This window comes from Homarus americanus, unplaced genomic scaffold (assembly GCF_018991925.1).
Source record: "Homarus americanus isolate GMGI-L3 unplaced genomic scaffold, GMGI_Hamer_2.0 scaffold54679, whole genome shotgun sequence".
In the NCBI taxonomy this organism is placed as follows: domain Eukaryota; kingdom Metazoa; phylum Arthropoda; class Malacostraca; order Decapoda; family Nephropidae; genus Homarus; species Homarus americanus.
In genome coordinates, this window is record NW_024722701.1 from 167,163 (window position 1) to 184,945 (window position 17,783).

Here is a 17,783-nt window from a genome sequence, read left to right on the forward strand (position 1 = left end):
AGTCCTACATCATGAACAAAAGTACACAATAAACAAAAGTACATCACAAACAAAAGTACATCACAAACAAGAGTGCAACATCACGAACGAAACCAATTAGAGACACGTATCTATCAATAAGCTCCCAAATTTTGCACAAGGCGGACCGATGAAGGGTAACAAAACCGAAAAAAGAGGGGGGGATGTGGATATATGGGGAAGGAAAGATTAATAAACCACAATAAAAGACGAGTGTGGAGAAATAACAGAAATTAAAGTGAACCAAGTCCCTGTACACACACACAGAGCCAGTCAGCCACTCTCTCTTCTCTACAAAACAAAAAACAAAAATCAAACACACAACCTAATTAAAAAAAAAACACTAAAAAGCCACACCCACACACACACACACACACACCGAATTCAGGAAACCCACAAACACCTGATGAAGAAAAACTCACCTCATCGTAAACAAAACACAATCTCTCTTATACCCCATACAAGCACTCTACTATAATCCCAAGAGAAGCCTCCCACATTCACCGTGCCGTCTTTGGAATAAAACAACTCGAAGGTGTTGTCTGAGGAAACATCTATGACAGGACACACCACATTGGAGGAACTTCTGGCAATACGATCCAAGAGCAGCTCCAACCATCCTGCTCAGAGTGTGTCGAGACGGGCGTAAGGGTGGTAGATGGGGGGTGCGAGATAGGGGTGCGAGATGGGGGTGAGAATGGGGGTGCGAGATGGGGTGCGAGATGGGGGTTGGGGAGAGAAAAGATAGAACAATGTTAGGTTATGTCAAGGTTTATATAAATGGGGTGTTTGGTGTGAAAATGGGAATGATGGGGTGTTGGGGTGATGGAGGGTGTTGGGGGGTGGTGTTGGGGGTGATGGAGGTGTTGGGGTGATGGGGTGTTGGAGAGGTGTTGGGGGTGATGGGGTGTTGGGGTGATGGGGGTGTTGGGGGTGATGGGGGTGTTGGGGGTGATGGGGGTGTTGGGGGTGATGGGGGGTGTTGGTGGGTGGGGTCGTGATGGATGGTACTAAAGTGAAGTGTTTAAAAATAGAGTCTTAATGGATAATACTGACATCAAGTCTCTGAATACTCCAGTTAGGAATGAATTTTTCAGATCAGAATTTTATTTTTACCTAAAATACGATTAAAAAACGAAATTCTAATCATATTTAAGGTACAGTAGCTAAAACAACTACCTCTACATGCTTTGTGGGAAACAATATGAGACCATGGACGATAAATTTTGGTATATGAGGGCTGTCACTAGTCACACGTAAAATTTCGGAGCATATCGACCCCTTCCTGCACGGATAGTTGATTTAGCTACTGTACTAAACATTTCCTAAACGTAAATCTTTCTTAAATGGGATACACAAACACTGAAAATTAAAACCATATCAATAATTATCGTATGATATCAATAAAGAGTTTAACCTGTGTACAATGACGTAGAGATAAACATAACAATTACGGTTCATTATAAATATCCTGTGAGAAAAAGAATATAATGAAACATAAATAACACACAACATATACAGTAAATTCACTGAATATCGCTTAAGGTGTTATTATTAATTGTAAATTTATTGGTTAAAATATTAAGTGAATATAAACCAGTGAATGAAATAAAACACTGATGACACTCCTGGGTACACCGAGCTCTCACTGTCGGTTTAGCTGAAATAAAAACAAACTTTACCAACACTTAATCTTCCCTCACATACACAACAGGACAGACATCTCTACAAAAATACACTTATTACCTAAATTACCCCAAAATATAAATATATAAGTTAAGAACAATTCAAATTACCAGTACCTGAAAGTCACTTAGGAGTGTACTGATAAATCTTTTAGAATATGTGAGCTGCTGCCATATTGGTATACTGTAAACCTGCAAGAAAATAAATTATAATTGTATGTACAGTATTCCAGAGAAGCCTCAAGGAGGACATGCCTTAAGGAGATGCAAGCCTTTACCACATTTACTGTTAGCAGATCCATGCAAGAGGGAAAGTTCGATAGTGGTTAAATGCTGTTAATGCAACGAGTCTTCATTCCATCTGTCTTGTGTTGATCTGTACCAGCGTTAAGGTCAAGCTTGTTGTTGTTGTCTTCCTGCCAAGAGTCCAGTCCAATGACCCAACAAGCAAAGAGAGAGACGCTGTATCACTGAAGGTGAGACGAAGAGAAGGATCAAGTCCATCACCCAAGATTCAAGTTTGAGAGAGATTTAATATATATGATGATGTCTCGTGGGCGTGGGTGTGAGCATGGGCATTACACAAAGGGGCCACACCTGCAGGTTCCAGTCGAAGCCACCCACATTGACCCCTGAGGAGTCACGGTAGTGGTACTCGAAGCTGTCGTCGGAGATCACGTCGATGACTGGGCAGACGACTGTTTGAGGTTCTACGGCGATGCGCACCAGCAGGGGCTCCAGCCAACCTACAGGTGTCAGTTAGGTCAGTGTCAGGTAAAGGGCACATACGTTATGGCCATGTGACCTCTTAAGATCATAGCCACCAACACCCTGAGAGGCAATACATATGGACGCCCTCATCCCAGAAGAGCCCCAGCGGTGTGTGTGAAGACTGTGGGGAGCCAGAAGGTCATCGCTACCAGGCATCCTTCACCACCCAGCCCAAACTTATGACATTCACACTTGTTTATAATATTTTCCTCTCAATGTAAAGAACTTGTATGGTTGTCCAGAACTTTCTCGTTCAACCTCATGATTCCTTTGTTTACAAGTTCAACCTCATCAGTGCTGAAAGGTACCAAAGTAACTCGTACGTTCAAATTTAGTCGGATCTCGATGAATTTATAAATATGACGCAATGTGAATATTATACGACGTCAGAAATTGTCGTTTTAGCAATGAACGACGTCAGAAGTCCATAACTACATGAAGTCACTGACACCAGAAAGCTTCAAACCACACAGTCACGTCTTGTAGTCCTCAACCTTACCAAAGAGTTATCGAAATATTTGTTTGGGGAAATACTCCAGTTTACCGTCACAGTCAGAGAGAAAGAGGAAAATAAACAGGAGGAAGACAAAACAATGACAGAACAAGACAGGAGATGTTACAGACACTAAGACAGAGACATAAAATAGTAACCATTAGAGTCTTTACTGGCCAAGGATAATATAGACCTCCTTAGCTATGGCCGCCATGATACTGTACACTCATTTTCGCTATACTGTTTCCTTTTTCTGGCCTTTGAGAATTCGTCTCTGGCCATTTTCCAACACGAGTCAGAAGCCTTACCTGATGGATAGCTGGACTGCAAACCACACGCGTCCATAAACCAAATAAACTGGGATAATTTTACGATTTTTGTGAACCAGATAGGCAGGTACTGTATTTCTCACACGCTGGGGTGGGGGATGTGACGCGATTACTGACGTGATTACTAATACTTAACTGATAGAGGATATTAACATAATTTATGCCTTCTATTATGTGTGGATTTGATCTCATTACCGCTGGGTTGTGAGTCTCCTGATACAGCCACACAGCCCTCAGCTACAATAAGGGGCCACATGTCATACAGCAGGAGGAGGAGTTTATTAGACTATCAAAACTAATCAATTGATAGTCATTGTTACTTAAGCAAAAAATTCCTTGATAAGCTTATTTCAATCCAGCCTATTTAGCAGTTCTGGATAAGAAGTTGAATTAATATTAAACTTGATTAGCTCAGGAAAATACTCAGTTATTATGAAGGCCATTTAAAGTTTATTCTGCTGTTTCCTCCAGATTTAGATTTTAGTGTCAATCGCGTGAATGATTGTACGTATTAAAACAGCAAATTGTCCTCACTAGTGGGAAGACCTCACAGATCATAGACAATTTACGTGATCACCACAAAAAAATCTGTAAATCAGTGTGTATACATTTATTGAGATGCCCTGTATATGTGCTCTGAGTTGGGTACAAATGATCCCAGCAGTTGTAACATGGTCAAATTTATATGAGTGTTGAAACGGACACGGAGATGACACACAACGGACGCTTCCTCCGATAGATAATGAAAATAATTATACAGTAATTGTAGCCGTTTTCTCTTTAGTGATTCCATAATATAATTTTTTAGATCCATAGTATATCTGACAACATGGTTTAAAATACGGTAAAAATGGATCCAGATTTTTAAAGGATCCTAAGATAAATTTCACTTGAGCCACGACACAAAAACAGATTCATAAAAGGTTCTTATAATTGGCAATATGAGAAGACTCTACCTCTTGACTGATTTATTTAAGAGATATAACACAATCAAAACAGTGACAATAACAACTTAATTACACTAAGACTCTACTTTAACATGGAAACGATTTCTTACAGTACCTCATGTTAATAGACCTTAAGATACCGCTACAGGTTCCGAGATGTTAGTTCAATGTTTAACCAATTTTTATGTTAATATGAAGATTTAGAATGAAGGAGAACGGATGTTTAGTGTTTTTTGTTATGGACTTTTTAGTAATAATTAGACACGTTTCCCTTATGTTAATTTCTGTACATAATTAATAGGAAATATTGCTTGTGGTTTGTGTATATTGATTGAAATGTGTAATTGTAAATGTTTTGTTTTGTATGGATAGGGGTAGTTATATACATCGTGTGTGTGTGTGTGTGTGTGTGTGTGTGTTGTAGTGTGGTGTACTTTAAGTGTGAGTATGCTGTGTACGTCCTTGTAGGCATGGGTATGTTCTCGTGTCTGTGTCTGTCTGTGGGTATAGTAACAAGGGGGGTATACCTCCAGGGCCCAGTTAAAGCCCCCTACACTCAGGGTAGCGTCCTGGTAGCGGTATTCAAGTGAGGTGTCGTCCACAACATCAATCACTGGGCAAGCGATCGTCCAGGTGTTACGAGCCACCGAATCTAGCAGAGGCTCCAACCACCCTATGGATCACGGGACATGGGTGGGTTGTGGGGGTGGGTTGGGGTGGGTCGGAGGGTCGGAGGCTAGGTCGTGGGTAGGAAGGCCTGTGAGGGGGTGGATAGGGACGATGGATGGGTCGTGAAAGAGGTTGTTAGAGGGACAGGGTCGGGGAGAGGAATGGGGCGTGGAGGGGTGGGGTCATGAGAGGTGGGGTCGTGAGAGGCGTGGGGTCGAGGGGTGGGGTCGTAGAGGGGTCGAGAGGGTGGGGGGCTGTGAGGTGGGGTCATGAGAGGGTGGGGTCGAGAGGGTGGGCTGTGAGAGAGGTGGGGTCAAGGAGAGGTCATGAGAGGGTGGGGTACAGGGGAGGCTGTGAGAGGGTGGGGTCGGAGAAAGGTGGGGTCATGAGAGGCATGAGAGGGGGTGGGGTCGAGAGAGGTGGGGTCGTGAGAGGGGTGGGGTCGAGAGAGGTGGGGTTGAGAGAGGTGGGGCGTGAGAGGATGAGAGTGGGGTCGAGGTGTCGAGAGGGTGGGGGTCGTGAGAGGGGTGGGTCGTGAGAGGGTGGGTCGTCATATGGGTCAAGACAGAAATAAGGAAGACAAAGTAGTGGATTTAACGGTGACAGAAATAGTCGTCACATCAAGACGATTAAATTAGACATAAAACAATTTTTATAACATTAATGAAAACTCGCTGGGGTGAGAACTCTGCTGGGGTGAGGTTAACTGCTGGGGTGGTAACTCTGCTGGGGTGTGGTAACTCTGCTGGGGAGGTAACTCTGCTGGGGTGTGTAAAACTCTGCTGGGGAGAGAACTCTGCTGGGGTGAGGTTAACTGCTGGGGTGTGGTAATCCTTGGAGGTAACTGCTGGGGTGTGAACTGCTGGGGTGAGTAACTGGGGTGTGTAACTCTGGGGTGTGGTAAACTCTGCTGGGGTGAGGTAACTCTGCTGGGGTGAGGTTAACTGCTGGGGTGTGGTAACTCTGCTGGGGTGGTAAACTCTGCTGGGGTGAGGTTACTGCTGGGTGTAACTCTGCTGGGGTGGGTAAAACTCTGCTGGGGTGAGGTAACTCTGCTGGGGTGAGGTTAACTGCTGGTGGTAACTCGTGTGGTAACTCTGCTGGGGTGAGGAAACTGCTGGGGTGAGGAAAATCTGCTGGGTGAGGAAGCACTTGCTGGGGTGAGGTAACTCTGCTGGGGTGAGGTTAACTGCTGGGGTGAGGTATTGCCGGGGGTGAGGTTAATCTGGGGTGAGGTAACTCTGCTGGGGTGAGGTAACTCTGCTGGGTGAGGTTAACTGCTGGGGTGAGGTAAAACCTGCTGGGGTGAGGACCTGCTGGGGTGTGGTAACTCTGCTAGGGTTAGGAAAAACTCTGCTGAGGTTAGGAAAAACTCTGCTAGGGTGAGGTAACTGCTGGGGTCAAAGACTCTAACATTTGCCTATATTATTATTATTATTCCCACCTTTATTGCTTGTGTTATTAGTGTCATTTATTGCTTGTGTTATTAGTGTCAGTATTATCATCATAGTTACCCCTAAATATTTCGAATTTTCTCTGGATATCTAAGACACACAATTCCCATGCGTTAACTACACAAATTATGTCACATACCTATGTAATTGACAGATATGTAGTGCGTATATCATAACTTAAGCCAAGATAAGATGTAATTTACTAAACAGGATGAATTCATGAGACAGATTCAATTCTGTATTTAATTACGAGATGAGAGAAGATACGTTAGTTACAGCAGGACGGTGATATGTTAGACAGTGTAAATTAGGGATGTGACGCACGTTAGACAGTGTAAATTAGATGACGCACGTTAGACAGTAAAAGGGATGACGCACGTTATAGTGTAAATTAGATGTGACGCACGTTAGACAGTGTAAATTAGGGATGTGACGCACGTTAGACAGTGTAAATTAGGGATGTGACGCACGTTAGACAGTGTAAATTAGGGCAGTGACGCACGTTAGACAGTGTAAATTGATGTGACGCACGTTAGACAGTGTAAATTAGATGTGACGCACGTTAGACAGTGTAAATTAGGGCAGTGACGCACGTTAGACAGTGTAAATTAGAGCAGTGACAACGTTAGACAGTGTAAATTAGGACAGTGACGCACAGAGCATTCATGTCTGGAGGATGAAAAGTGGAAGCGTTCAACTCGGTGGGAAAAAAAATACCCGGATGGCGCCGTGATTTAGGACAACATTCAAGTCTTCATTTAATCCTTCCCTGTCTGCCTGTCAGCCTGACTGTCGCTTATTCCTCCCCTGACCAGCACCCTTCTCCCGTCCCTTGACGTTCCCTCCCTGTCTGCCTGTCAGCCTGACTGTCGCTTATTCCCTCCCTGACCAGCACCCTCTCCCGTCCTTCACCCTTAACGTTCCCTCCCTGTCTGCCTGTCTGTCTGTCGCAACCTAACCTCCTCTCCCTCTCTCTCCCTGACCACCGCTTCGTACTCCCAAAATTCCATTCACCCCCATCATCACCCATTTTCTCTTCCCCCATTCCTTTTCCCCTGATCTCCTCCTCCTCCTCCTCTCCCCTCACCCCCCTCTTCCGCAACCCCTCCTCAAAGCCTTATCTCTCGCGCCCTCACAAAACCGGGATTACCCTCCCTTCCTTCCCCTCCGCCCCTACACCCCTCCACCTCACACCCTCCCGCCTCTCACTCCCACCTTTTCTCTCAGCCCAGTGACCCAGCCCGGAAAGTCATTAAGATAGACTGATAATGAAAAGGAAAGAGACAAGGATGATGATGACGAGAGAGAGAGAGAGAGAGAGACTAATTCAAGGTTGTAAAGAAGAGATTCCAACCAAAAATATCACTCTTTTACGTAAACCTGTGATTAAGAACTTGGTTATGACTGGCATAGAAACGGGCGGGCGGACAGCTGCAAAATAATCATGAGTCATGAAATACGAATGAGAGGAGATAAGAAAGGAAATGAAAGAAGTAAATAGAGAGAATGGATAAACGTGTGGAGAATAGAAGAGTCATTAGTGGAAACGAAGGAGGAAGAGGAGGGAGATGAGACGATAAGGAGGAGGAGGAGGAAGGAGAAATGATAAAAAATAAGAAGAGAAAGATGGAAGGAGAAGGAGAGAGAAGAATACTGTAAATGTTTGTGTCATCCTGATAACACACACACACACACACACACACACACACACACACACACACACACCACTACCACCATCACCAACTACCACTATCACCACTACCACCAGACTTGCTGTAAATCGCAAAGTGAGGTTGACGAATCTTCTTGGCTGGGGTATTTCCTTTCAGTTTCCCCCTAAAAAAAAGGTGATTGGTAGGTAACTTGACGTGGGTTTTTCTTTTTTTGAGGCCAAGTTTCCAAATTACTTGACCTCAACTTATAATTGGGAAATGGTAAAAAAAAAAAATAAAATAAATAAATTACATAGAGTTATCTGGATTTTAATTATATGAAGTGATTGAGGAAGGATTCTGTGGATGAGTCCAGATATTGAGGTGGAGGAGGAGGAGGTGGAAGAGGAGGTGGGGAGGAGGGTGGTGGAAGAGAGGTGGTGGAAGAGGAGGAGGTGGAAGAGGAGGAGGTGGAAGAGGAGGAGGTGGAAGAGGAGGTGGTGGAAGAGGAGGAGGTGGAAGGGTAGGAGGTGGAAGAGGAGGTGGTGAAGAGGAGGTGGGGGAAGAGGAGGGTTGAAGAGGAGGAGGTGGAAGAGGAAGAGGTGGAAGAGGAGGACGTGGGAAGAGGAGGAGGAAGAAAAAAGGGGAGGGGGGGAAAAGAGGAGGAGGAGGAGAATATGGAACAAAGTTGGGTGGAACTCTCCAGGTAAAATCAGGTGAAACATGAGGAGGAAACTTTGGGAAGACCTGGACGTGAGGAGGAGGAGGAGAGGAAGAGCAGGAGGAGTCTACCGAGAGAGAGAGAGAGAGAGAGACGTCCAATTACTCACGTCCAACTTATTCACACCAAAAAAAATCTTACGTTAATTTTTATTTTTAAACCTCAAATGAAGATCAGAGACCACAACCAATTCTCTTAAGATAGGGAATAAAGGAAAACTTTGGGAACCTGTTATTAGTATAATACAGTAACTCAATGAAGTAGTTTCCCTATACACCATATCTCGCTCAGGTGTTTTTCCCTTTAAAACTCCCAGGCCTCCCCCTTCCAAGGCCCCTACGCTAACTACAGGTAATGGATACAGATGGCTACAGGTACAGGTGTTGCATCGTCATAATAGCCTCTATCAATTTCAATTCGGAAGACCCATTAATTGATGGCCAGAAGTCAATTGACAAATCTCTCTCGTCTTGGCTTCCGTGTGTGTGTGTGTGTGTGTGTGTGTGTGTGTGTGTGTGTGTGTGTGTGTGTGTGTGTGTGTGTGTGTGTGGTTTTTATTATATTGTGTGTGTATGTTGTTACTCTCTTCTCTCTCTCTCTCTCTTCTTTTTCTTCTTTATCTTCTGAGAAATTTTATCTTCGTTCATGTATAAAAATTAATTTCTAGATAGATAGATAGATAGATAGATAGATAGATAGATAGATAGATAGATAGATAGATAGATAGATAGATAGATAGATAGATAAGATAGACAGACACTAATAGCACTACTACTGTCACTACTAATAATAAATATCAAAGAAAATATTCAGTGAGGCGTGTTTACATGAATCCGCTAGAAATCCGTACAAATCCTCTGAGTGTCGCTGTTGTTGTCGTTGTTGTCATTGTTGTTGTTGTATTTCAGCATTTATTCTGTCCACACACAATCCCAGACACAAAATATTAAGTGAATGTTACGTATGTGTGATAAGAAAATCGTGTGAGTGAGTTACTGACTGACTGAGTGTGAGAGAAAGTGAAATGTATGAAATCTAGATCCAACAGTGAAATCTTTTTACGAACGAACCATCAACTTGCTCGACACATACCCCTTCGCTAAGTGCCGGTTCTATCTCGTTAAGCTTTCGGTTTCAACAGACGAAGGAGGCACAAGAGGGAATTTATTCATCGTAGAATAGCAGCAAATTCTCAAACATTCGCGAAAGGATTATTTTTTTTTGCGGTACTGAAGATACGAGTGTATTTAGCGGGTTGTGCATCCAAGTAAGTATATTCCCAGACTTACACTAACATGGGATATAATCGTAAGTACCTCTGAAAATCTGAGACTTGTATATTAAGATTTTATGGTTACAGTAAGGTGATAATTGATCCTTAACACACAGACAGACATTTAGGTTGGTAAGCCAAGTATATGTCAAGACGTTTGCCCTTTCCTCAGACAAAACTGAATCGAAACCTGAAAAGAGTTAATGACACACACACACACACACACACACACACACACACACACACACACACACACACACACCACACACCACACACACACACACACACACACACACACACACACAGTTCCTAGAATATAAACACAAAACAATTCACAACATTAAAGAACAGTGTCAAATATCTGTAAACAAGAGAGCGCCAGGCAGGTAGGTGGGCAAGGAACTAATGGTATATTTTAGCCCACAATATACCTATACTTATATACCTATACCTTATACCGATACCTTATACCGATACCTTATACCATCTAGGTAAACCTCGATACTCAATACTAACGAGTTAAACCCAGAGCCTCCAAACGAGTGCTTTCACATCTTTCCCCCTCCCTCTCCCTGACCCCTTTCTACCAACTTCCCACCCTCCTCTCCTTTCCTTCCCTGACTAACTCTCTACATCTTTCCCTCCCTCCTCCCTCCCTGACCCCTACTACCAACTTCCCTCACCCTCCCTCCCTTTCCTCCCTGACTAATCCTTCCTCTCTACATCTTTCCCTCCCTCTCTCACGCCCTGCCCGACCCTAGTGCCCGGCGCTGGTAGTCTGGCTGTGGTGATCTGACCTGTTGTACACTCGCAGTGGGAGTCGAGGAAGGTGAGGACTGGAGCAGTGGCGTGACGAGCCCCCATCAGTCTGGCCCGGATCAGTCCCTCGCGTTTCGGGGCCCTGACGATCCTGACCTTAGGGTATTGGGCCATGTAGTCCTCCAGCTGTTGCATTAGGTGAGCTGTGGAGGGAGAGGTCGTGTTAGGTCAGCTGATGTGTGGGAGGAGGAGGAGGAGAGAAGATGGAGGTCTCGTGGTGAAATATACCCCCTCCCCCACACACACACACATATACGTGTTTCTCTTACAGATCACAGTCTAAAATATCTCGCGTCCTCGTTCTCCAATATCTCGGGAGTCTCGTGAGGACCTAAGCACATCTGACAAACATACACAATAAACTCACCACAAACTTAACCCAAACAAGTCCTAACTCTCCTTATCCGACTAAAGGATCCATTATGTAAAGTTCCTAACATTGTCATCCCACACAGAGGAAACATCCAAACCACCACACGAAAAAAAAGACTTTCTTCTGAACTGAACGTAAAAAAATCGCCATTACAGAATTCGGTGGCAGATGTTGGGTTCTGCATTTAAATTACTTAAAAGTTACATATATATATATTTTTTTTCTGTCTTTTCCTCGAGCTGAGAAAACTTTTATTTAGAATTAAATTTTTGTCAGACGTGGAGGAACAAGCCGTAGATTTTTATGGGGTTAGGGAGGTGTTATTTTCACCGTAAGTGACTAGATTCAGTGGTATAAGGATCCCATGAGATGAAATTTTGGCAGGAGTGTTAGTAAACAATGTGACGTCGTCGCTCATGTATGAAAATCAAGTAAAAATCTAATTTGAGGATATTATTTCCAAAATAGAGAAAATAAGTCCCAAAAGAAGAAAAGAAGTCCCAAAAGAAGAAAGGAAGACCAAAAGATAAATTAAAGGCCAAAAAGGAGAAATTAAAAGGCCAAAAATAATATAAAAGTCGAAAAATAAAAGTTAAAAAAGGAGAGAATTAAAGACCAAAAAGGAAGAAATAAGTAAATATAAAAGGAAGAAAATAAAGGCCAAAAAGGAGAAAATAAAGGCCAAAAAGACCAAGGTACTGGGATGGTAAAAGTTCAAATAAATAATGAAGAAGATCGGGAGCCCCACAGACGGCCCTGTAAACTAACACGACCATCCACCGGGCAGTTATTTATCTGCACCCACTGCCACCCAACACTGCAACCATCCAACATATACACACTACTGCCACCCCACACACACTACTGCCACCATTACCACCCAACACACACACACACTACTGCCACCACTGCCACCCAACACACACACACCACCCACTACTACTACATCATCCATTACCATCCAACGCCCACTACCACCACCACTACCACCCACCGCCCACTACCCAGGCATCCACCAATACCAGACTACCACCAGTACAGCAGCCCCAGCCAATCACAAGACAGTAACAACGTGCTCTCAGCCAATCACAAGACAGGACACTCAACAGACAAACGGCGGTTGATGAGAATAGTGGGCGGGCAGAGAGAGAGAGAGAGAGAGAGAGAGAGAGAGAGAGAGAGAGAGAGAGAGAGAGAGAGAGAGAGAGAGAGAGAGAGAGAGAGGTAAGAAATAGGACTCAGTTGGAGGTTTAAATTGGGTGGGGAGGGAGGGTGAGAGGAGGGGGTAAGAGGGAGGGAGAGGGGAGAGAGGAGAGGAGGTGAGAGGGAGGGGTAAGAGATAGAGGTGAGGAGGGTGAGAAGGAGGGGTGAGAGACAGGGAGAGAGGGGAGGGGTAGAGGTAGGGGTGAGAAGGAGGGGTGAGAGGAGAGGAGTGGAAGAGTGGTGAGAGGGGAAGGGCGAGATTGAGAGGGAGAGGAAGTGGGTGAGAGGGAGTAGGTGAGAGGGAGTGGGTGAGAGGAGGGTGAGAGGGAGGGTGGTGTTGAGGAGAGGTGACCATTAACCCAGGGACGTGTTCAGGTCGTCGCTCTGGGATTACAAGGCACAGGAAGAATTAAGACAAGGACACACACACACACACACACACACACACACACACACACACACACACACACACACACACACACACACACACACACACACACACACACACACACACACACACCAATATCAACCCTGGCAAGTTATATTTTCAGTTCAACACGTCATCATTGTCAGCCCTTGTCCCTCACACGTCATCACACTGTCCTCCGTCATATTGTCAGCCCTTGTCCTCACACGTCATCATTGTCAGCCCCTTGTCCCTCACACGTCATCATTGTCAGCCCCTTGTCCTCACACGTCATCATTGTCAGCCCCTTGTCCCTCACATGTCTCATTGTCAGCCTTGTCCTCACGTCATATTGTCGCTGTCCCGCATCATTCTGTCCTCACGTCATTTGTCAGCCCTTGTCCCCACGTCAATTGCAGCGTCATATGTGCCGTCCTCACCGTCATCATTGTCAGCCCTTGTCCTCACACGTCATCATTGTCAGCCCTTGTCCTCCACGTCATTGTCAGCCCCTTGTCCTCACACGTCATCATTGTCAGCCCCTTGTCCTCACACGTCTTGTCAGCCTTGTCCTCACGTCGTTTCAGCCTTGTCCTCACGCATCATTGTCCCTTGTCCTCACACGTCATCATTGTCAGCCCTGTCCTCACGTCATCATGTCAGCCTTGTCCTCACGTCATCATTGTCAGCCCTTGTCCCTCACACGTCATCATTGTCAGCCCTGTCCCTCACACGTCATCATGTCAGCCCTTGTCCTCACACGTCATCATTGTCAGCCCCTTGTCCCTCACACGTCATCATTGTCAGCCTTGTCCTCACAACACCGTCATCATTGTCAGCCCTTGTCCTCACGTCATTGTCGCCTTGTCCCTCACACGTCATCATTGTCAGCCCTTTGTCCCTCACACGTCAGACAAAACAGACAGACAGACAGAGACAAGAGAGAGAGAGAGAGAGAGAGAGAGAGAGAGAGAGAGAGAGAGAGGAGACAGACAGACCCAACGACACAACAAATATTGGTGTCTGGATACTCGTGACTCATCCACCTTTTCCCTCTCCCCCTTTCTCTTGCCCTTTCTTCCCCTCTCTCTCCTTGCCAACTCTTAAGATCTTACTCTCTCTCTTTCCATCTCCTTTCTCTTTCCCTGCCGATCTTTCTCCTCTCATCCTCTTCGTGATAGCAATAGGTACCCACATCCCTATCCCTCCATCCTCCCTCATCCACACACACCCACATCGTCTCGTTCTCTCCTTCAGCCACTCGTGTCCTATCAAGCAGGCCAGAGAGGGTCCTTTAGGAGCTCCAAATGACGGTCTCGATCCTTCTCAGGACTTGAAGTAAAGCCCCATTGGAGAGCCTTGAACACACACACACACACACACACACACACACACACACACACACACACACACACACCTCAGTTGGAATCGTTCTATGATTACTTGCTTGTTGCCTCTCTCTCTCTCTCCTCTCTCAGCCCTACTTGACCTACCCTCCCTCCTAAACCTCCTCCAGTGCCTACCGTCTTAACTTCACCAAGTACCTCTCGCTAATCCCCTACCCAAGACCTCTCACCACGACCTCTCACCAAGACCTCTCACCAAGACCTCTCACCACGACTTCTCACTATGACCTCCAGAGAGACCCCTGACCTCCTAATTAGAAGCCAATTGTAATGACCTTTCCTAGTGACCCATGATAAGTTGGTTGGTGAGCTTAAATGGTGAGGAGGGAAGGAAGGAAGGAAGGAAGGAAGGAAGGAAGGAAGAAGGAAGGAAGGAAGGAAGGAAGGAAGGAAGGAAGGAAGGAAGAAAATGAAGTTAAAAAAAATGAAGTTGAAAAGGAAAGAACGAACAACTGAAAGAAAGAAATGAAAGAAATGAACGACACAAATGAAAGAAAGAAAGAACCTCAGCTGTTACTCACGCATGTCAGAATTATCGTCGACTAAGATGATCTCCTTGAGGAACTGCGGTGGGGAGCGGTCGAGGATGGAGTGGACGGTTCTCAGCAGCACTGACCACGCCTCATTATGGAAGCACACGATTACCGAGGTCTCCGGCAGGTTGTCTAAGAACTTCCCCGGCGCCTTACACCTGCAGGAGGGAGAGAATAGAGGGGTGTTAGTTGGGTGGTGGTAGTGATGATGCCTGAAGGAGGGGAAGAAGATGGTGGTGGTGTTCGTGTTAGCTGGGTGGTGGTAGTGTTAGCTAGGTGGTGGTGGTGCTGGTGGTGGTGTTAGCTAGGTGGTGGTCGTGTTAGCTGGGTGGTGGTGTGAGCTGGGTGGTGGTCGTGTTAGGGGTGGTGGTCGTGTTAGCTGGGTGGTGGTAGTGTTAGCTGGGTGGTGGTCGTGTTAGCTAGGTGGTGGTCGTTAGCTGGGTGGTGGTAGTGTTAGCTGGGTGGTGGTAGTGTTAGCTGGGTGGTGGTCGTGTTAGCTAGGTGGTGGTAGTGTTAGCTAGGTGGTGGTCGTGTTGTGGTGGTGTGTTAGCTGGGTGGTGGTGTTAGCTGGGTGGTGGAGTGTTAGCTGGTGGTGGGTAGCTAGTGGTGGTCGTAGCTGGTGGTGGTCGTGTTAGCTGGGTGGTGGTAGTGTTAGCTGAGTGGTGGTAGTGATGATGCCTGTAGGAGGGAAGAAGATGGTGGTGGTGGTAGATCCCACCAGTCAACCCAACCACAACTACCACAATCCCACCGGTCAACCAAACACCTGACAATTACTGGTGAGTCATTAATGATTGCTCGGGCCAATAAGGTGTCGGAGGGGGCGGTGGGGGCGGTGTGGGGGCGGTGGTGTGGGGGCGGTGTGGGGGCGGTGTGGGGGCGGCGGGGAGGGAGGGAATGTGAGGGTAGGGTAGAAGAGGAGGGAGGGAGGAGGAGGGAGGAGGGAGGAGGAGGGAGAGTAATTAAGGCAGGGCGCTCATCATCTGGTGGCTGGAGGTTGAGAACACTCACTCCTGTTGACGTTAATATGTATATGACCTCTCTCTCTCTCTCTCTCTCTCTCTCTCTCTCTCTCTTTCTTTCTCCTCTGACTGACTGATAAACTGCCTGACTGTTAATTGGCTGACTGACTGACATAACGAGAGAGAGAGAGAGAGAGAGAGAGAGAGAGAGAGAGAATGGAGAGAAGGAGGGAGGAACTGAAAAGAAGGGTAAAAAAATGAAGGAGGGAAGGAAAGTAGAAGCATGAAAGAAAAATGAGGGAGGAAAAGAGAAGGAGACGGAAGAGGGAGGATAGAGAGACAGAATGAGGGAAGAGCGAGAAAGGAGGAAAGGAGAGGGAAAAGGAAGGGAGAAGGAGGAAAGGAGGGCACATCTTCACTACACGAGCCCTTACTGCCCTCCACCCTCGTTCGCCTTCCTTCCTTCCTTCCTTCCTTCTTCTATCTTTCTCGTTCCTCCTTCCCTCCCTCCTTTCCCAGATACTGTAAACTTCCCATTCTCCAATATTCTGTCTCCTCACCCTGGCAGCCTCCCCCGTCCCTCCCCCCAGGCCCCTCCCTCCCTCCCTAGGCACCCCCTTCCCTCTCACTCTCCCCCTTCCTCCCCAGGCCCTCCCTCCTCCTAGGCACCCCCTTCCCTCTCACTCTCCCTGCAGCGGATAATGAGGTTTTCAATACCCGTGTCGTCGCCTCGAACTCAATATAGAGACTCATTCACTCACGGAGCCGCTTACAATACCCTCACTGTCTGACACACCTTTAAGTTCTCTCTAACACACACACACACACACACACACACACACACACACACACACACACACACACACACACACACACACACACACACACACACACTGTACATTGTTTCCATGCCTACACTGCCTAATTACATTGTATACCTGCACTGCCTATGTACTTACTGAGTCCATGTTAACTCGTAAGACAATTTTACTGAATATCTAACGCAGTCTTTCTGTCTTTCTGTCTGTCTGTCTACAAGGTTAAAACGCCAAGAGACAGCCAAAGCGCTCGTCAGTCTTATCGCCAGACGCAGCTTCTCCCCTTTAATGCCCCACCGGGAAGAGTTCATCACGGCGCCTCCAGGAAGACAGAGAGCAATTAAACACAGAAGGATAAATATGTAAAAATAACCTGAAACAAACACACACACACACACACACACACACACACACACACACACACACACACACACACACACACACACACACACACACTAATGTTTATAATACTAAGATGAGATTTACTTTGAGTTTGATTCTGTTTCCCTATTCATCATTAATTTGGTTTCGAAGCTTCGTTGGTTTCGAACTACTGTCTTCATGATTCGGTGTCTAATTAGGTCGACTCAAAGTAATTCTTAACACAACTGACAATTTTCAGGTTCGTTTGATTCATTTTATTTTCTCTCGGAGTTTCGTTCACTGATTCGAAAATTGTGTATGGGGGTTCAACATCATTAGTAACAGGTACAGGTATAAGGTACAGGTATAAAGTACAGGTATTCTCACCTGTTGTATCATTAAATTAACCCCATGTCTTTTCCCTCAATAGAACGACACTTGGGGAAATACTTAACCCAGTTCTATATGTCGAACGGAAGAACAACTTAACCTTCTACCAGCCCCTACCACCATCGTCACTACCAGCTCCTACCACCATCGTCACTACCAGCCCCTACCACCATCGTCACTACCACCATCTCCATCATCATCACCACCACCATCATCGTCCAGCGAGTGACGTCACCACTTCGTCACGGCACATCACCCACCTTCTCAAGTAATCGCGTGGAAAATCTTAGCCAATCAGCGCTCGGCTTACTTCAAGCTTAGGCGATAATCAATACCTCATTATCAGGCCTGGATTATGGCGTGATATATTGTACCCCCTCCTCCTGGGTGTACTGTGGGCACGAGTATACTACACTTACTACTCATGGCACCTCATTACACCCTTCATCTCCTCCTACACCTCATTAAGGATTCAGTAACTCTTACTTACAGTTAATT

General features: G+C 45.9%; 1 protein-coding gene across 1 annotated transcript in view; it reads right to left on the reverse strand.

The window, feature by feature from the left end:
* The window catches only part of LOC121863095 (putative polypeptide N-acetylgalactosaminyltransferase 9), a 49,733-nt gene extending 32,638 nt beyond the window's left edge, over positions 1 to 17,095 (reverse strand). The window contains 4 exon segments of the mRNA XM_042361593.1: positions 2,301 to 2,449; positions 10,810 to 10,974; positions 14,741 to 14,910; positions 17,019 to 17,095. Coding sequence (XP_042217527.1) covers positions 2,301 to 2,449; positions 10,810 to 10,974; positions 14,741 to 14,910; positions 17,019 to 17,095 — 561 coding nt within the window.
* Between the last annotated feature and the right edge of the window lie 688 nt (positions 17,096 to 17,783).